The 21,206-nt window shown below is 41.8% G+C and overlaps 1 protein-coding gene across 1 annotated transcript in view; it reads left to right on the forward strand.

Annotated features, from left to right (window-relative positions):
• Positions 1-6,606: 6,606 nt before the first annotated feature.
• NEGR1 (neuronal growth regulator 1) overlaps positions 6,607-21,206 on the forward strand; it is a gene marked incomplete at its 5' end in the record, with an annotated part of 1,111,620 nt that continues 1,097,020 nt past the window's right edge. Inside the window, 3 exon segments of the mRNA XM_036754187.1 lie at positions 6,607-6,704; positions 6,706-6,857; positions 6,860-7,112. Coding sequence (XP_036610082.1) covers positions 6,607-6,704; positions 6,706-6,857; positions 6,860-7,112 — 503 coding nt within the window.

A 21,206-nucleotide genomic window follows, 5' to 3' on the forward strand; every position in this document is an offset into this window, starting at 1 on the left:
GAGAATAACAAGGATCCATGTCGGACCTGTCATGTTATCTAGGTTTAGCAGATGCGTCGCATTTGCTATTGCACCCTAAAAACCACTGGACCTTTCCATCTGCTTTGGGTGCCATCTCTCCTCGACACGAGGGACCATCTTCCTTTCCTAGTTCTGTCTTCAGCCCTTAGCACAGTACTTTGAATGGAGGACTCGGTTAACAAGTGTTTGTTCATTCATTTTAGATAAAGACTCAAGCGGAACGTGAGAAACTTCCCTGCGGAGGAATCCTGGGGCATTTTCAAACAGCTACTGGTCAGAATCAACCTGTGTTTGTGAGACATACATGTGTATATCCTTTCGCGATCCTCACGGAGGGGAATTAATCTCTCACCCATCATTCCCCATGAACAGCTGAGGAAAACTGTGTTTTATAATATTTGGATGATACTCGTTCTTGTTAGGTTAAAGAGGGATACAACCATGTCTCAGAGGATGGACCAGAAAACTTGGGACATCCCTGCCAACTCTGGAATCCTATCACCTAACAGTTTTGATGAAGCCTGCTACAGCGCAGGAATCTGTCTGCATGAAGCTCTCCTAAGAGACCGCCGTCAAGGTTTTCATTGTGATCTAACTCTTGGATTTACAGCCTCTGTAGTTCCAGTCTCACTTCACAGAGTCACATGGAAATGTGGACACTGTCATATTATTTGGCACTGAGCACGTTGGTGGTGGTGATGCTTTTGTTAAAGGGGCATCCACATAAGGGACTTCATTCCAGCCACAAACTGACCCAATAACGACAAGGAGCCACAAGATGAAAAGGACCTTAGCATTTTTCCCCCTCAAAATGTATCCTAGCAGTTCATGCAAGTTATCCTTTAAACAGGAAAGGGTTTGCGTTTTTTTAATCTCATTATTAATTTTCTGAACTCGTCTAGTTCTCTTCCAGTCTGAACAAACCCGCCTAGAAGTAATTTTCAGTTGTCCAGGTGCCCCAACCCTAAGCCAGTTTAATTCAAATTGAGAATCAATTATGGCCCAAGTTAGGCAGCTATTATTCACATGTCATATTTATAAGGGCTCCCTGACTGTCTTTTGCAGGAATTACAAAGTACTCTCATTAGCTCTTTTTATTAGGTACTGGGTCCTGTCTTGCCCAAAACTACTCATGCCAAGACAGTTAATAGTATGAAATATGAAATTGGGTACAATCATTCACATATCAAAAAGCAAATGTGAATTTAAATTCTAATTCCTTCAGTAATAATGATCTTATTTCTACCGTCAAAGAAACATCAAGGGAGCAACTCCTAGTTATTATACCAATGAAAGCATCCTTATCACATTTCCCTTTCCAACATCCCTTAGCTATTCAAACTCCAGTTCAAAAAAGCACAAGTGGAAACTAAACCACCTAATGGCACTAGAAACTTTTCTAATCAGGTAGCTTATTTTCCCTTCCAAATAATCTCTTGAACTAGGACCTGAGGAACTAGGAACTAGGGATTTCTGAACTTCCTCTTCTCCAATATTCTCTCTTCCAGCTCCATGGAGGTTGCGTGGTAGTGGTTTTTCCAAGTGGTTCTCCATTTAAAGAATTCCCTCCCTCCCCAGCACCTAAAGAATCAATTCCTTTTGCTATTAGAGACAACTTAGATGCAATCTTCCACATAAGGTCCTTCTTGATTTTCCCTAGTGATCAGAGGTCCCTCATTAAATCATTTTGATACAATTTTACATGGGTAACGGTGAGCATATTGCATGGAGAAGAGTCCTCAAAACTAGAAAGAGTTGGATTCACATGTCAGCTTTGAAAAATACTGATCATATATCCCTGGGCAAATCTCTGAGCCTCTCAGTGCCCTAGATAGCTCTACGATTCTAAGTTGTATAGAAAATGGTAATGTGTACCACCAGTGGGAATTCCTCTTCAAGAATTCATTCCACTAAAAAAATCACAAATCTTTACTCAAACAATATTTTAAAAACCCTTTTATTTACCCATTAGTATATTGAATATGATGTATCTGCTGCTGCCCACTACAAAAAAAAGGAGTGAGGAGGAGGAGGAGGAGGAGGAAGAGGAGGGGGAGGTTGAAGAGGAGGAAGAGGAGAAGGATGAGGAGGAGGAGGAGGAGGAGGAGGAGGAGGAGGAGGAGGAGGAGCCCAAGACTTTCTGACTCCCAGGCTTGGTCGCTGCTCACCATGGCAATATGCCTCTTTCCTAGCAGGCATGTCCTAAATGCAGACTGAATTGATTTAAAACCAAAGATTGTTTTTTGTTTGTTTGTTTATTAAAGAGCCTCTCACAAAGAGTGAGGTTATTTAAAAAAGGACTTTGAGTTAAGGCGTGTATTCTTAAACAAGGCCCCTGAATATTTGTGGTTCAGTCATTCAGTCGTTTTTGACATTTCTTGACCCTGTGGACTGCACTGTCCATGGAGTTTTCTTGGCATAGATACCATAGTGATTTGTTGTTTGCTCCTTCAGCGGATAAAGGCAAACAGAAGTTAGGTGACTTTCACAGGGTCACAGAGCTAGGAAGTATCTGAGGCCTGATTTGAACTCAGGTCTCCCTGACTCCAAGACCCTGAGTCTCCCAGCTGTTCCCCCATGTATATAATATGCGTATACGTTTATATGTGACTATTATATACACATACATATAGACCTTTCTGTTTCATTGTTTCGCCTTTATAATCTACTATTATATGTTATTACATTAATTATTTTTCCCCTGAGGATTCTATAGACTCCAGAAGACTGCTAAGGGTTCCATGTTTACGTCTGTATATAGATGGATGGATAGATAGACAGGTATAGATAGAGATATAGAGATATAGATATAGATAGAGACATAAAGATATAGATAGATATAGATATGTGTATTTGTGCTGGGTGACACAGCAGGATTACGTATTGTGACTGGAATAAGGAAGATCTGCATTCAAATCCAGCCTCACATACTTGCTAGCTGCGTGACCTTGGGTAAGTCACTTGACCTTTCTCAGGTTTAGTTTCCTCATTTATAAAATGGGGATAATAATTGTACCCATGTCCAAAGGTTGTTGTTAAGATCAAATGCTATATTTGTAAAGCACTCAGCACTGTGCCTGACACATAGTAAGCGCTATATGAATGGTATTTATCATTATTATTACAGATACATATACACATATACGGCATATATGTAAAAGTATATGTGGATGTGTTTGTCTGTATCTATATAGACATATCAGTAGGCCATGCCTTTATTGACTTTAATTTCATCTCCTAAGGGTTCTGATCAAAGCCGAGATATCTGCCCCCCCCCCCACCTTTCCCATGAACAGCTCCAAAATATAGCCCAGCGATGGAAGTATGGTGTTAAAAGTCTCCCACATATGCCTCCATGAAACCCTGCTGCACCTGAACTTGGTATTTTTCCATTTATTCCTCTCAAAAGGATAAATAGCCAAGTCAATGCTTGAAGCCTTTAAACCCCAAGTTCTAAGAAATCTGGTATCTTCAGAGTGAATACCCAGAACGTCTAGATGAGCTTTTAGGAAATGTGGCTTTAGAGAAGGAAAGGCAGGGAACCAGAAAGGCTTTTAAAGCCTCTTTTTTTTTTTTTTTCTTTGCCAGATGAAAGGTAGAAACTGTGTGGTTTAAAGATGAGTATTGGAATGCTGACTTTTCTAGTGGTGATGGCGTGGCATGACTGAGTGAATAACTGCCTGTCTCTTGTTTTCTAGGTCTATAAACTAGGAATAGGTATTGCTTCCTCATGATGGAGTTTGCAAAAGTAACGTGCTTTGCGAACTTAGGCTGAAAATTGTTATATAACTGGAAAGGATTACAGAAAACAAGACAAACAAACAAAAACAAACACCACTTTGCCTTTAAATAGAAAGAATCTCGCTTTTAGTTTCCAAGCCAGGGAGAGATGCTATACATACTAAACTAGTCCTTCCCTGGGAACAGAAAAAAAAAAAGTCCATTTTTGCCCGGGACTTTCAAGATGTCAGATCTCTGGGAAGCAGCAGCTCGGAGAGACTACTTTTCCAAGATCTTACTGGAAAACACTGGCTTCCGATCACTTAGCATAGAAATTTGCACGGAAGGAGGACAGCATCACCAGCCAACGCAGTGTCGTGTGCTTACCTTCATTCAAGATTTAGATCATGCCGACTGAGGAGGCTGTATACAACACCCGTGTCTGTGCCATGTGAACCTTCTGGATTCCTTACTCTGTGTCAGATCTTTCTGAGTGTCGTTCATCTCTCTGACCACCCATGCTCGGGGTGCGGGGGGCGAGGGGTGTGCAGCCCGGTCCCAGGATGCCAGTGTTGTCTATGTATTTGGCATCAATATTAGCGAGTGTCTCACTTGACAATTACTTCTCTAGCATACCAGACGGTAAGGAAAATGTTTTCATTCAGCCACAAATGACTAACATTTTATTGATATTTGAGAATGCGGTGGAACCTACCGCACTCCGAGTTTCTAGGCAGGCTAAGAGAGTTAAGCCTGAATACTAATGGCATTGGGAACTCCTGCTGCAGAACCCTGCGTTAATTGCTAAGCCTCCAAGTTCAAGTTTGGGGAGAGGGGATTCGGGAGGAGGGTAGGTCTGCAGTCTAGGAGCTCTCTCGACGTTCACCAGCTGGGGGGAGGGTCGGTGATGATGACTGTCTCCCCCAAACCCCAGCATGCACTCCCTGAATCCCATGGAAAGTCCTCAGAGCGAGAGCAATGGAAAGCATCAGGACAGATTCCCTGGTCCACAGCTTGGTGCAGGGAGGCAGCCCAAGGCTGACCCCTGCAGAGATTATGGCTCTCTGCCGGCTTTGCCGGAGATCCAGCTAATGTCAGAGATAGCGAGGGGAGGATGGGGGCGGGGGGAGGTTTTGCTTTATTTATTTTTTTCACCCAGCGAAGACAAGACGAACCTAGGAAGGTTTTCTTAGACTGCAAAGCTTTGAGAGATGAAGGAGGTGATATTTTTTTTTGGGGGGGGGGGGCAGTAGATAAAGAGAAAATGCGGGCGGTAGGGCAGAGATGGGAGAAATTATGGGAGAATCTATATCACCCCCGCATCCCCACCCTCATCCCGGAGCAAACTTCCCCCATAGGATTGATTGGTCCAGCTTCGGTTATCTCATTGATCGACAAATGGCCCGGACTCGCTAAGGGTATTGGGATCCGAGAGGCTGAGTAAATGACTACCTACATTGGCTACCTCCCATCACCTCCCGGAGCCTCTGCGTCCTTCCTGCCGGGTCAGGGAGGCAGCTCTCGGGAATGGAATGTTGGTTTGAGGCGGAGAGAAGGAAGGTGCACTGGCGACTAGAACGCGCAGCGGGCTCTGCCGCTCTAGGCGGGAGGGGAACCGTCAGTGTCTGTCTGTTTGTCTTTCCTCTAGGCTCCTAGGGGTAGGAGGCAGCCTTCCGCTGCTCCTGTGGCGGCTTGGCGACCTGGGGTGACGCTGAGAGCCCACCCGGGTGTGTGTGGCGCTTGCCCAAACCCGATAACATGGCTCTTGGCTGGCATCTGAGTCGCTAGGGTTCTGCTAAGCTGGCAGCCCCCAACGGGTTAAGCCGCCTCTTACATAACACAACACAAGCGTCTGGCCCCCGGCAATTAAAACATTTGATTGCAGCCCCTCTTGTCACTGTTGCCACCCCGACACAACTTCACACCACCAGCACCCCAGCCCCAACCACACACAAGCGCACACACTGGAGCAGGTAACAACCAAAAGCAAGAGAAGGATCAGAGAACCCGGTCCAAATCCTCATGCAATTCTGCAGAAAACCCATTCCTCCGTTGCGGGGTGAGGGAGCGAAAACAACCCCCGTCTCATGCTGTGTCTCTGTGGAGGGGGTGTTGGCACAGTGTACCCCCACTAAGCACCGCTGGCTATGTCCGAGGTGCCCAGGCAAAGGCGGCATGATGGCGCCAGGGCCACTGCTCAGGGGACTTGAAACTTACATTGCCAAGGGGTAAAATTCAGCCCAGGAAGAGATGCTCCCTTCCCACCTTCTTCCTACTCCCACAGCAGGAATACACAAACTCCCTTCATCTCCCCAATATGTGATGGGTGCAGTAAAGAGTGTTTGTTATTATTATTGTTATTATTTTACTATTTTAATTATTTCTGTCTTATCTCCCCCCGCCCCGGCCTTCATTATAGTGGTTGTAATGTACCTCCTTTTGGCGGGTGTGCGTGTATGCATGTGTGTGTGTGTGTGTGTGTGTACACATATAAGTTTTTTTTTTTTTTAACTGCTCCATCACCAGTCACCGGGAGGGGTTGCTAAGGAAACGGCCGCTTGGCAACGGGCTCCGAGCCTGGGGGCCGTCTGCCGCTGCTGAGGCTGAGCCTGACTCGGCTGCTGCCGCTGCTGCTGTTGCTGCTGCTGCTGCTGCAGAGGCTGCTGCTGCGGCTGCGGTGGCTGCTGCTTGCCCTGCCTCCGCTCCCTCCTCTGCCCGCTGCTGCTCCTCCTCCTTCTCTGCCTCTCATTCTCCAGCGCGCTGCGCTCCTCGCTAGATGGTGTGCAAGCCACCCGAGAATTAGCCACACTCCGGACGCACCCGGCCAAAAGCAACCAGGAGGAGGAGGAGGAAGAGGAGGAGGAGGAAAAGGAGGAGGAGGAGTGTGGCGGGAAGGGGTGGCTGGCCAGGGAGGGAGCCAAGAGTAGGAGTATTAGGTTGTGGTGGTGGTGGAGAAAAGAGGGAAACCCTAACGACCGAAAAAAAATCAGAGAAAAACCAGGAGAAAAACGCACACACACACACACACACACACACACACACGCACACGCGCGCGCACACACACAGACACATCCCCACCAAACTGTGGAGCTGTGGAGTGCCGCCTGCTTCCCGGGAAAGAGGACTCGCGAGCGCCAGGGGGTGGGGGACGGAGAGCTGGAGGCTGCCGGAGAGTGGGGAGCAGCCCTAGCAGGGATGGACATCATGATGCTGGTGCAGGGCGCTTGCTGCTCGAACCAGTGGCTGGCCGCGGTGCTGCTGAGCCTCTGCTGTCTGCTGCCTTCCTGCCTCCCGGCTGGACAGAGTATGGACTTGCCTTGGCCGGCAGTGGACAACCTGATGGTCAGAAAGGGGGACACGGCGGTGCTTAGGTAGGACAATTAGCGTGCCTTTTTCCCCCTCCCCTCTCTCTTCCCCTACTACTTACTTCTGTCTCTGTGTGGTCCTTTCCCCCCTCCTTCTGTTTCTCCCCTCCCCCCTCCCCGGTTTGATGCTCAGTATACAAATAATAAGGATAATAAAAAAGAAAAGCAAGTCTTTCTCCTAAAAGCTGGCGAGGATGACACCGAGGCTCTCTAGCCCCCATTCCCAATTTTAGACAGGGGAGTAAAGCAACCACTAGACCCTTGATCTCAAAGTACTTTAGTAAACCTCTCAGACTCTGACCTGGACCAACCCAGGAGAACTAGGATGAGAAAAGTGTGAGGGCTGGGGAGCAGGCGCTGGCGCCCCTTGGAAACTGTTCCTAAGGTCTCCCTGTTACTGTCAAGGTTTACTCTGAGTCTGACAAGTTAGGCAGGTTTGTTTTTATTTTTCTCTCGCAAGAGCTCTTGGAAAACCGCTAGCTCCCTCCCTCCCTCCCATTTCGCCCAAAGGCTCAGTCTCTCACAGACGATTATTTTTTTTAAATCTTTTTTCTCGTACTCTGTCTCTCTACTCCTCTCTTTCCTTCTCCCCTTTGCTCCTTACCTTATCCCACATTCTCCTATCACTTTTCATCCTCCCTTCTCTGTCTTTTCTTCTTCATTTTCTAAACCTCTTCTCTCTTCTGCTTTCTCATCCACCTTCCCTTTTCTTTTTCTATATTCCTCACTTTACCCACCTCTTTCCTTCCTTCATTAACCATTTTCTCTTTCCCCCCTCTCCCATCCTCTTTTTATCTCGTCTCTTTTCCCCAGTTTTCTCCCTCATTTTTTCTCCTTCTTTCTTCCTTATTTCTCTTCCCTCTTCTGTTTGCCTCTCATTTCACTTCTGCCACACATACACAGATGTTTCCTCTTCCTCTCTTTCATTACAAGCTCACTCTCCAATACTCTCCAAGCTTCATCTATCTATTTACCTTTTCCCAGAAATACCCTGCCTCTATCTGGTACAACTCTCACCCGTAGAATTTTTTGCACGCATTGACACTTTTTTTCCCTTTCTCACACTCTGTAGTACACTTTTACACTTATAAACAGCCTCTTAAATTCCAGACACATGCCCTTTCACTGTTCACAACACATCCTTAAATTCTCACTCAAAAATATACACACTATATTCATCTATAGCCTCTCTCTCTCTCTCTCTCTCTCTCTCTCTCTCTCTCTCTCCCTCTCCCTCCCTCTCCCTCCCCCTCTCTCTCTCCCTCCCTCCCTCCCTCTCTCCCTCCCTCTCTCCTCTCTCCCTCCCTCTCTCCCTCTCTCCCTCCCTCCTTCTTCTCTGGTTCTGTATCTCCTGTACTTCCACTCTTATCTCCCTCCACACCTCTGCACCTCCTCCCTCTATCCCTCCAGCCTTCCCTCTCTCTTTCCTTCCTCTGTCCCTCCCTCCCTCCCTTGTCTCTCCTTCTCTCCGTTTTCATAAGCTTTCGAGCGGAAGTGGTTTGTCACTACTGAGCACCAACAGCCCAGTTTCCCCCTTAAACATTAAAGAATGAACTACTGAAAATCTTTCTTCTTCTGGGAAGATGTAAATGGATGCTCAGGGGGTGCTCAGACTTCACTAAGGCTAAGCATCTCTCTCTCTCTCTGTACCTTCCTTGCCCAGCAACAGCCAGACTCCCGCTCTGTAGCTCCACCGGACATATGGCTCCAATCTGCCTTCAATGTCCCCTTCTTGTCCAATGAGAGCTTATAGCTTATAGATGTTGAGTACATGATATCAGCACATTCATGTACATACGGTGGAAATGTAGTGAATGTTTTATAATGGTAAATATACTTTAAAATTTATTTTTGTGGGTGTGGCATGTGACTTCTCTCTTCAGAAACCTTTTGGTAAGACCAGATTTATGTGGAAAAAATGGATGTATACCCTAATTGTTGCATTTGGGATATATTTAAATAATCATTTTGGTAACTCGGTTGTGAACTGAGACTAGTATGAGAATGCATACAGAATTCAGCACTGTTTGGGGATAACTAAGCAAAGATTGACTTTTGTTGGCATTCACATCACACACTTTAAGAGGCCCGGTTATAGGGGGCTTGAATGATACCCACATTCACCTCCTGCGGGATAAGTTTATTTTTAAGAAGTTCAGACATCTGTGGCATGGGCCAAAAATGATCTTCCATGGCCACAGAGGTGTGTCATAGGAACTGCAATCTACATGCTACTAGTCAAATCTCATCCTCAATTATTCACCTTCCCTGTTTGATAGCATGGCTTGGGGATTATGCTTCTGAATGAACAAGACAAGTAGCCCCACAGCACAGGGCCTCTATGGCCCTGGCTTATGACATCATAAGGAGGCATATTTGGTTCCATCCGTTTCTCTCCAAGTGATGTTTACATTTAGTATGGACACACTAATGTCCCAACTTTAGGGACTCTTGGATGCTCCAGGGTAGTTGGTTGATTCAAAATGAGTTCACCTGGAGTGCTCTGCACTAATCTCTTGGTTTTCTATTGCTTCAGCTCACTCCTTTCCTCTTTTTAAAGCTCTCTCTTTAGTGGGATATTTTACAGCTTAACCTTTTTTAATGAAAATAATCACCTAATGATGTTTGTTAATAAGTAGACTTAAAAGAAAAGATTAAATGTAAGCCCTTTTCTGGCCTTGCACCCAGGCACAGGAGCAAGAGCACTTTATTCTCTCCACAATTGGTCTGTACAGAGTCCTACAGGCCTCTGGGGAGAGCTCTGGGCTTGGCATCCTTCATCTTCCCCACGGATGGAGAAATACATTGAAGATGCTTATTCATGTGAAGTTTTTTTTTCTTATTCCCTTAATTGCTAGAACGAGTCCATTCACTGTCCTAAATTGCTCTCATGTGGGAGAACCTGCTGCTTAGGCCTTGTACCCAAAGCTCCAAGGGAATGTTCTTGATTAATATTGTTGACCACGAATTGCACTGCCACACTTTTCTTCTAGAGTCATATTCTATAACTAGATTGCCTGATTTTAGTTGACGGGACTTCAAATGAGGCTGAATGATGTCTAATTACAAGACGGATGCATTTTCTCTTACCCCCTGACTTTCCTTTTCTCTGCCCCATCACTGCATCTTTCCAGGAACAGTATAGTTTGTGATGAAACCAGTTCCGATTCTATATCAAGTAATAGCTCTATTAAATGTATATACTTGCATTTTTTAATAAAGGCAAGCAATAACCTCAGATCATGTGACAAGCTGCATTTCCATGTTTGGGGCCTAAAACAGAAAAAAAAATAATTCTTTCAGGGCTCCTTATGTTGTACTTCGGTATAACTTCCATGAGATCACAAATTTCACATCAAATGCTCATTTTCATCTCCCAAGTGACAAGATCCATTTGGGGAGAGAGAATGATATTAGAGCTTGTAAGACTTTTCATTGCTCTTTAGTTAGACTCATAATGCCACAAGAAAATCCTTGTTAGAATAATATATGAGAACCACTGACTTCAGCTCTCTTATTTCGAAGGGCTGTCTTCTGGATTTAAGGCAATGAAGAACCTTTCAGGAAATTCTCTTTTATCTCTGCAATATCTTGAACATGTTCTCCTGACCAGATCAGCATAATGAAATAACACATAAAATGCAAAAGTGTCCATTGCTAAAACTAACATAATCTATTGCTGAAACTCCGAAGTGTGCACTGAGGAGATCTGGCCCTCCTAATGGTAATGGGTTTAATGAGGCAGCAGTGCGCTAGGAGATATCTTTTGACATCTTCCCCTACAGGAACCTTGGGATTTAGATGAATCTTTGTCCATCTAGAACACATTTTAAATGACTATCAACGTTTAAGAACATATTTCCATTAACTTGTTAGCTATAGAAATGGGCTTCAGCTACATTGAGAATGTATGTTCCATTGAGCTCAATGAAAACTATTCATTCGTGTATTGAAAGTTTAGGGGTTTTTGTTATTGTTGTCTTTTCTTCGTCTTCATACTGCTTTGACTTCTGTAAGCTATGTGAGTTGTAGCATTTAAAGGTAAGTGCTGATGTCAGAGGCCTGGCTTATGGCTCTGCTCTCATCTCTGGGAGACTTAGGAAGCCAGTGGAAACTATTCCTATCAGGTTTCCTGTTGGTTCTTCAACCATTCCTAGGATTTGAAGGTGGGAGAATAAGGGAGATAGTCAGAAGGGAGGTAAATACATATAGACAGACATAAATATATCATACACAATATATCTCATATATCATCTTACACATATACACACATGTATGTGTGCGTGCATTACTCCCCCCCCCCCCTTGGTTACAGCATTCCAGGATGGTGTGATTTTTCATCTGTCCACTTCTCTTGGAAGAATAACCTCTCCAAAGATATTATTATTGTTGTATTTTGTTCTCTATGTGATTTTACTTGACTCTTTATCTTAACTGTGAGAACGTCTAGAGCTTAAAAGATCTTTACTTCATTTTTAGTTGAAAGTAGCTCTGCTTAGCCGGGTAGATTTCTACAATTATATAACAGTGATAACCATCTGACTGTAGTTGGAAAGCAATTAAACTAAAATGATGATTACCAGTTATATTTGGTTAAGTTGAAAGTATCATGGGGAATAAATGGCCTGACTCCTTGAGTGAAAATGGCAAAAGATCACGAAATCCAGCTCAGAAGAAGGGTCAAGCTTCTCTCTCTACCTGGATCTCTACCAGCTTGGGAAAGACCTGCCCTTTCTCTTCTGATTTTATAATAGAGTAACTTGCATTTATATAAGACTTCGAGGTCTACATGCTTTGTGTTTCAAGGGATCCTCACAATACCCCTGGGAGGTATCTATTATTATTATCCCCATTTTACACATTAGGAGGTATTTGGGGGAGATATTTCAACCTTCACGAGTTTTACCTCCTTTCCCTGAAACCTGCTTTTCCCCATTTCCCTGCTCTCAGACCAGATCTTGGAATATTCAAAGGATATGTTCCTTTCTTGCTAAGCCCCCACATGGAGGCAAAGTTGACAGCGAGGTACCAGCAAACAATCACACCCACTTAGAAAAAGACAGTGGTTAGTCACTGAGGTCATTTCAAGTTTTCCAGAGAGGAATAAAAAGAAGGAAAGAAAACGCCACCAACAAAAACCAAGCTTTTTTCACAATGTCTGAAAAACAGACATGGCCATTTTAAAGCTTTAGTATCTTAGAAGAAGGGACCCAGACAGATAATTGAGATGACTTGGTATTTCTGAAACAAATTGATAAGATTATATTGAGCATACACACACATACACACACATATATGTGTATGTTTGTTATAACTCTACTAAAACACAAATCCATATTGGCATGACTAAAATAGTTAATGTTTTTTTAGAGATTATATTAGAAACCCTGTCCATCTGTGTCTTAGAATCTTTAGCCTCCTTCAAAGAGGAAGCTAGTGGGGTAATAAATAGCATACTGGGTTTCATTCAGGAAAATCTGAGTTCAAATCTGACCTAAGACACTTGTTAGCTGCATGACCCTGGGTAAGTCAATTAACCTTTATTTGCCTAAGTTTCCTCATCTTAATAATAGCACGTAAATCCTAGGGTTTTCGTGAGGACCAAACGAACGAGATACAATTTGTGAGAAGTGCTTAGCCCTTTGTACTTACTATATAAATGCTTATTACCTTTCCCTTCATCTCTCCCCCTCCAAGGGGAAAAAAAAATGAACCTAACTCAGGTTCTACCTCCCAGAGGACTTCCCTGGTCTCTGCAGGTATTTATCAGTGTTCTCTGTCTCTTGAACTGTTTTCCCATAATTTACATATACTTATCTGTGTCTTGATTATGTTTACCCAGTAGAATGGAAACTCCATGAAGGCAGAGACTGCTCTTTGTTTTCTTTGGGTCTCCAATGTTTAGTCCAATGCCTGAAAGTAGCCAACTCTGACTAAATGCTTTTGGAATTGGCCTCAATCGAATTGTGTCCTGACAACATTCACAAACATTTTCGTAAAGAATCATCCCTAACTTCATTCTTTTAACATGTTTTTCCTTCTCCCATTGATTATGAATGCTATGGTGTCTTCTCAATAATAATTCAACATATCCAGTCCACTTTTTGTGCTTAGTCAAGAAAAATAAGGCTCTTTTCATAAGATAAACATTTGTTCTTCAATCACCAACTGGAAGAAGAGAACTTAGTCACTTGAAGGCAGAATAGGGCTGGATGAAATCAGCATGCCAAATCATGGGACATCATCAGGCAGAAGGTTCTATGGATGGTATTTATCTGAGGGTCCACAAGAGTTGTACATGTAAATGGATGGCCGGATCCTGAACATTTCTCATCTTATTTTCCCACCATCTTTTCAAATAAGATTAGGCTGCAGAAATTAATAAAAGTTTCTTTTTTAAAATGTCTTTGGGATGTTATAGTCTACAAACACAATTGTAGTACCCAGATTCTTACTTATTACTTTTTATTGCTTCATATTCTGTTCCCTCAAATTCAGATATTCCTGCATTTTCTACAGATGTATGCCTTGATAATATCAGTGCTCATTCTAGGATATCAGACAGCAAACTCAACAATAGAAATGGTGCCCAATTATTCTGACTATTTCATGAGTTGATAGATATTTTATTGATTCTTGTGCCATAAAAGGTATCCATCTATTGCATTGAAGGAATCTTATAGAAGAGACTCATAGTCCTTTCAATATTGTTTCTATATATAATGTTTAGAGTCACCACTAACTTAATAAATTATTGATCCTAACATTCAATGGTATTCAAATTGCATATTACATTAGATGGAGTCCAAAACAGTCCAACTTCATAGACAAAGCCCATCTTGTCATATTATGACTTTTCATGGCATGTTTAGATCAAATCCCACTTTTATTTAATAGGGGACAATGTTATTTGTAACTTTATTATGCCTCTCCCCTTTTAAAAATAAATTCTATTCACTGCAGTCACAATGACATTAAAAGTCATTGGGGTTATATATAATGACTATGATCTAGAAGAGGTTTAATGTGCAGCCTTGTTTCTCAGGCAAACTAGCTAGAAGCAGGGTTATGTGGATTAGGTGATTTGATCTCCACCTTACCTGAGAGTTTACTAGGGTATTTACACTAATAGGAAAGTAGTAGCAGTTATAGTCAAGTCACTATTCTGGGGTGAGCATAGGACCCCATCATTGGTGCTTAAAAAGAGATGTTCAAAAATAAGTAAACTGAGTAAAAACTGACTAACTCTGCTTTTGGTTTGTCTCATTTGAGGCATAATAAGACTCATAAAAAGTTTAAAAGGCATTTTATTGTAAGATCATTTTAATAAGACATCACAATGGTATGGGTTGTCCAACTTTGTTAGAAAAAAGCACCATTGATTGTAAAGCATTTTCCAATAACAGGATTTTGATAAGATTCATAGCCTATTGGCTTTTGTGATTTGATCAAACAACTAGAATAAAATTCCTTCTGTGGAGTTGTCAACAGAATATGGATACAACTACTGTAGTCTTTTGTGTTGACCTATGGAAATTACTAGATGCATCTTTTTTTTAATTTCTCAGTATCCTGAATGTTTGATCAGAGAATCAGAGTGTGTAGTTCTCAACAAAGGACACAACTCCAAAATAACCCCTTTATCTGGATATATATTTTGTCAAAAGTTCTACTGCATGCCTACGATCCCATCTCTCTTCCAGGTTTGACTTGGAAGCTCACACCATTTGGATTCATCATGGCCACTACTACCTTTTCTCTTCTTTGGGTTTTTCTCTCCCACATTTTCTCTGAAAAAGAATAAAAGCTTATGCTCCTCCTCTTCTTTTCTATTTCCTAAATTAGTACCTTTTCTTATTTTGGGGTGTACATATGTATGTGTATTATTTCCACCTTAAATCACAGCAAAATCAAAACAAAACATTTACATAAAAAGGAAAACAAAAGTTTAAAAGTTAAGGATTTTTTAAAAGGCCCCCCTGATTTTTGTTTTTATTTCTAGGGCCCAGGAGCCATGTCAATCTCATTTAGCTCTCTCTTACCCTTGTTAACTCTATCCTCCAGTTGATGCAGTTAGGTGAACCTAAATCCAAATTGAATCAATCCCCCAGGTTTCCAGAATAAGGTAGATTTCATTTAATGAGGTAAGTTAACTCAGCCTTTCAGATCTTTTTGTCCCCAACATTATTTTTTTTCTGGGAAAATCCCTGCTTTCTAAAAATTCCAGTCAGGCAGGCAACAAGTACTTAATCAAAGTTTTATTTTCTAGGTGCCAATAATTGTGTACAGGAGATAACAAGAAACTTGAAAATTGTCCCTGCCCTCAAAGAGATTTCATTCTAATGGGAGAGACAATCTATTAGGTATCTAACTAGATAGTAAATCCCAGGTGAAGGGCAAGACCAGGAAGGGCCAGACCTGCAGAGAGCAAGATTTGAAGTAATTCAGAACTAAGAGCTGGAAGCAAGGGATCAACGCATTTGGGGAATGGACTACAGACTACAAAGGTACTTACACCTAGTGCTGTGCTTACAGAACTGGGGGAGGCTGATGTTTCTAGATCATAAATTATGTGGAAGGGGATAATGTTTAAGAAGCCTGGAAAGGAAGGAAGCGGAATGTTAAGAAGAGGTTTAAATGCCGAAGAAAGGAGTTTCTGTTTGTTCCTTCAGGTTACAGGGAGCCACCAGGTCTTGTGGAGGGGAGGGAATTCAGTGACATGATGTGACATAGTCTTTGGAAAAATCACCATGTGTAGCTGCCTTCAGAGATTTCTCTCATGGGCTTCAGATTCTTCCAGGAGAAGATCTCTGCTTTGTGCTTGGCACTTTGAGGTCTTTCTCCTCACTGCTGGCTTCCTTATGAATGCACTTGTCAGGGTGCTCTCAGGCATTTCTTCCTATTGAAGTCCTGTCTGAACTATCCATCATCTCCATGACCTCCCAGGGAGCTTTAGAAATCCTAATTTCCCTTTGAAGGGATTTCCCTTTGTACTAGTTGATTTGCTTGGATCTTTTACCTATGGTAGACCTCATCAATGCTTGCCTAAGAACATAAGGCTTAGCTTGCCCCATGAGATAGAATGGACTACAATGCCATGCTTTTTTGACTCAGCTTACCCTGTCTATGACCCGTCTCCAGAAAGTCCCTCAGCAGACTGAACTACTGTTTCATTTGCAAAGTTTGCATCTTTGGAGGAGAGACTAGATACAATGAAAATAGTACTCGAGTCCATAAGACAGACAGACAGATGGATTCCTTTGGCAGTCTGCTGAAGCCTATGGCTCCTTTTTCAGAAGAATATTTTAAAATACATAAAGTAAAATAAAGAAGGAATAGAAAGGAAACAAATTGCACTGAAAGACAGTTTTGTTTTAAATTTAAAAACAAAACAAACAAACAATAAAACATGGACCCCGGGATAAGAACCTCTGCTCTATTAAGAACTAGGTTCTCATCTTATTTACTACTAACTGGCCATGTGAATTTGATTGAAATCCCTTTTCTTATAAATTTCCTTATCTGCAAAATGCAGAGGTTTGTCTGCTGAGTCACTGTGGCCTCCTTCAGCATCCAGCTATCTCCCATCATATTTATGCTTCTGGACAGAGAAACTATGGAACTGCAATAATCGACAGATTCTGAGCACAATGAATGACCAAAGGTCCCATTACCAATTCCACCTACTTCCTGGTGTATCATTTGATGAATCATCCTTAGGTGCACACTTCTGCTGCTCCCTACTCCTGAGTGTTTTCTCTATTATAGATTTAAGGATACTTTATTTTCACTAGTTTGGATGTTCCTTCTACCAGTCTTGAGTTGAACTGACTAGAATGGAAATCACAAGATCAGAGGAGCAGAACTAGAGGGATCCTTTAGAGCAGAGGTGCCAAACAACACTCATAAGTTCAGCTTGAACCAGAATAAATTGTGATTAGAAAATATTTAACAAACTAAAATTTAAAATACAATAAATCATAGATAATGATAATATGTGGTTTTCTAAGTCACTAGGAGGCCCAAAGGGATCTTTACATATGATTTATTGGCCCCTGTTTCCATTTGCATTTGATGTCATTTCTTTAGAAGGCATGAAATTCAATAACCTCTTTTTTGAATAAAGAAACCAAAACATAGATGTTAAGCGACTTTTCCAAGGTCACTCAGCTAATACATGTCTGAGGCAGGATTTGAACATGTCTTCTTGACTTCAAATCCAGTGCCCTATTGACTATATCATGCTTTCTGAATTACTATGTGCCACAAAAACTCATCATTTGATAAGTAACCTTTTCTAAGACGTTTAAATACAATAATAACTACTATTATTATATATACACATATGTATATACACAAATATATGTATATGTGTATGAAGTGCTTTATAATAGCAGCAATATAAGCAAGTCATACCCACACAGATAGAAGGATCAATTCCCCACAGTGCCAAATTTATGAATTATTTCATTATAAATGAGAGTTATGTCTTATCTTTTAGGGGATTTTGGATGTTTTTTCCCATCTCTCTTTTCCAATCTCTCCTATATGATAAGAGAGGTTTGGTAGACTTGATGAAGCATAGCATATTTCATCTGTTGTATAATATTATACATTTTATTATATTCAACAGTAGAGTAAGTTGAGGAAGAAGTCATGTGTATGGATTGATAACCAAGAATTGGAAGTGATTCCATAGTCTTTGATATCTACATGTACCTCAGTGCTAGGTTTTATGATAACCTTTTCCCCAGTGCCATGAAACTTTCTAAACAGAATTAGGTTCATTGTTTCCTTTTTTTCTCCTCCAAGAATAGTCATCCTAAATATATTTCTCCAATGTTGTGCAGAAAGAGTGACTTAAAATCCCATTAACTAAAGTTTCTACCTAAGAGGTGTGATGTTGAATGCATTTCTGCATTGGGAAGTCACTTGGACCAGATAATCTCAACAATCCAATGGAAGTCAAACAATCCATCATATTATGGAAGTTGTCAGGACTAATGTCTAGCCCTATCAATGGATTTGTTACTTCATCAACTTGAGTACTGCTTCAACCAACACAGATGGCTGTCCTTCATTGTAGTGGACAATTGACTTTGTTGTGCTGTGCCTGAAAAGTTCATGACCTTTTGGCAAAATTTCTGCTGATTTACCCAATTTGTGTTCAAAGTAAATTGAATTCAAGCCCTTATTCTTTATTATCTATGTGCCATGCTCTCTGTTGGTAGGGGAGAGACAGAAAGAGAGAGAGAGAGAGAGAGAGAGAGAGAGAGAGAGAGAGAGAGAGAGAGGAGAGACAGGAAGACAGACAGAGAGAGAGAGAGAGAGAGAGAGAAACAGAGACAGAGAAAGAGAAAAAGAGACAGACAGAGAGAGGGGAGAGAGAGAGAGAGAAAGAGAGTGAGAGAGACAGAGACAGAGATAGAACAAGAAAAATATCCTTCCCTCAAAATGCATCCATTCTAATTTCCAATTTGTTAGGCTTTGCTTTCTTGAAAAAAGAGTGTAGAAATGAAAGTCAAGTCTGAACTTGAATGAGACACAGAGATTGGCCTTCTCCACATATAGGAGAAAATCAAAGATGTTGCCAAGTTTCTCCCAAGGATTTATCATATGCTCTTTGACATTGCCCTGTGGAATTTCATGGGGAAAGTATGTCACTGACTATGGTGTTGTAGAAGATTTATCAGAGTCTTTTTTTGATTGGAATTCAAGATTTGGGAGCTTCCCACAGCTTTAAAGAATACAATCTGAGGCTTCTGTGTGCAGACACATCGATGGAGGATTTTTAAAAATTGTTGCTGTTGTTAAGTACTGATTGCCTATCAGAAATACTGGCGTACTTTCAAAGTTGCTGAAGGGAACAAATAAGTAGAAGCCATGTCTTCAATGGAGCCTTGGCCATTTCCCTTTGTTATATCACTTGGGTGAAACTAAAGATCTGAACAAGAGGAATTATTCACCCACACTTACATGCATACATACATGCATACATACATACACACATACCATTTTAGGTGGTCTGAGGGGAGTCTGGTATTCCACTGGTATAAGGAAACCAGAATCCACACTGATTTCCAGCATATCATTCCCCCCACGGAAGTCCCTTGAGGTCAGAGATTTTGTTTCCTTCTTTTGTTTGGTTGTTCTTGTATAGCAAGGTACCTGGCATATACTACATATTTAATAAATTATTGCTGATTGACCTCCCACTTCTGTCTTCATCATTTGTCTAGTCTGCCACATTGATAACCTTGGCATCTATCCTTTAATCCTCCATCTGAGAGGTTGGCACTTTTCACAAGGTCTCTGTGGCTCAGAGTTAGAACTTAAAACAATGTTAGACTGACTTCAAGGTTATCATCAGTCCACTTCTTATAAATTAATTAATTTTGTTGTTTCATATCTTAATCAAGTTTTCATTTTCTTAAGACACATGCACAGGACTACTGTTTATGCCTACCTTGGCTGATCCAGGTGGACTCCCTTTCAGTGGCAGTATTATAGTACAGGTTGGATTGGGACATTATAGAGTGGATTCATTTTCCAATCTGGATTGGGCTAGAAGGACTCTGAACTCCTTTTCAACACTGACGTTCTGTCATAGTATGCTGATCGTGGGCAATCCATCTATGAAGACCTCAGCCAGAAGCCTTCTACGATCATAATAATAGCATCATGAATTTAGAGCTGGAAGGAGAATTAGCAGCCAACAGGTCTAAACTCCTCGTTTTATAGATGAATAAACTAAGGCATGCAGAAATTTCAGTGACTTGCCTATGGTCACACAGCCTGTTAGTGTGAAAGGCAGCATTTGGACTGATGGCTTCCAGACTCTAGCCCCCTTTTCTATATTCTATTCCCCACCCCCAGCTTCCTCTAGGTTCTGATGTAGGTCTCATCAGTGTGTTAAAGTTGTTTTATTGGGTGTGTATATTGTGAGGGAATATGAGGAAAGTCATAAACCATCTACTTTCAGGAAATTCCAAACCTATAATTGAATTGGAAAGGAGCAGGTAAGTGTTGAGGGAGGCTAAGAAAAGCCTTCTGTCACTGCAGCTTTTGGATCTGAGCAGATGGGCTGTCACATTTGGGACCCATTATGGTCTTTACGCTGCTTTCTAGTGTATCCCTGAATAGGCAGTTTTGTGAGAGAGATGAATATAGGGATCATTGGGACCTAAATCTTCATCTTGGAAAAACGGCATTGTTGTGTTGTAATGAGACAGAGCTTGTCGAAGAGCCTGGCTAATCTCAGTGAAGCCTCATTGGTATCCACGAGGATACCTGGTGTTTCAAAAGAAGATTTTCCCAAGATCACCTTATTTCAGCCACAGAAAAGCCCTGTGAGGTAGACTAGGTTACATAAAGGCCAACTAGTTGGACTTGGTATCAGGGAGACCAGTATTCAAATTGTGAATCAGAGGTCACCTAGTACAACACCCACATTTTACAGATGAGGAAACCAAGTCCTAGGATGGTTAAATGAGGTATCCAAGGTCACCCAGACAAAATGTATTAGAGGAATGCTTATAGCACCATTGTTCTAGAGGTGAAAGAAACTCTACAGGCTATCTCATCCAACCTACCTTATTTCACATATGAGGGAACTGCAGCCCAGGGAGTTTAGCTCACTTGATGAAGGCCAAAAGAGTTATAAGAACCAGTGGTGGGATTTGAAGCCATGTCTCCTAACTCTGGAGCAGGTCCCCTTTTCCTGTGCCATGCTGCCTACCATCCTTAATAGGCCTTGAGATCAGATAAGACATCATAGATAAGATCTTTGCAGATCTAATGGTTCTATAGAAGGTCAGCTATCATTATACCCATTGTCCCGACAGAGGAGGAAACTGAGGGTCACAAAGTTTCATTGACTTGTCCAAGGGCACTTAGGAAAGAACACAAGGTTATATCTCACAGATATCATTGACTCCGAGTCTGACGTTTTATAGATGGTGATGATATCAGCTTGATTCCTTTAGGGCCTAGAGCCTCCTCCATAAATGACATGAATTTAATTTGCAAACATTTTGAATTTAGTAATCTCTATGTAGTAGAATTTCAGCTCTTTGAGGTCAAGGTCGATTTTATTTTTTC

Source organism: Trichosurus vulpecula, chromosome 4 (assembly GCF_011100635.1).
Source record: "Trichosurus vulpecula isolate mTriVul1 chromosome 4, mTriVul1.pri, whole genome shotgun sequence".
Lineage (NCBI taxonomy): Eukaryota > Metazoa > Chordata > Mammalia > Diprotodontia > Phalangeridae > Trichosurus > Trichosurus vulpecula.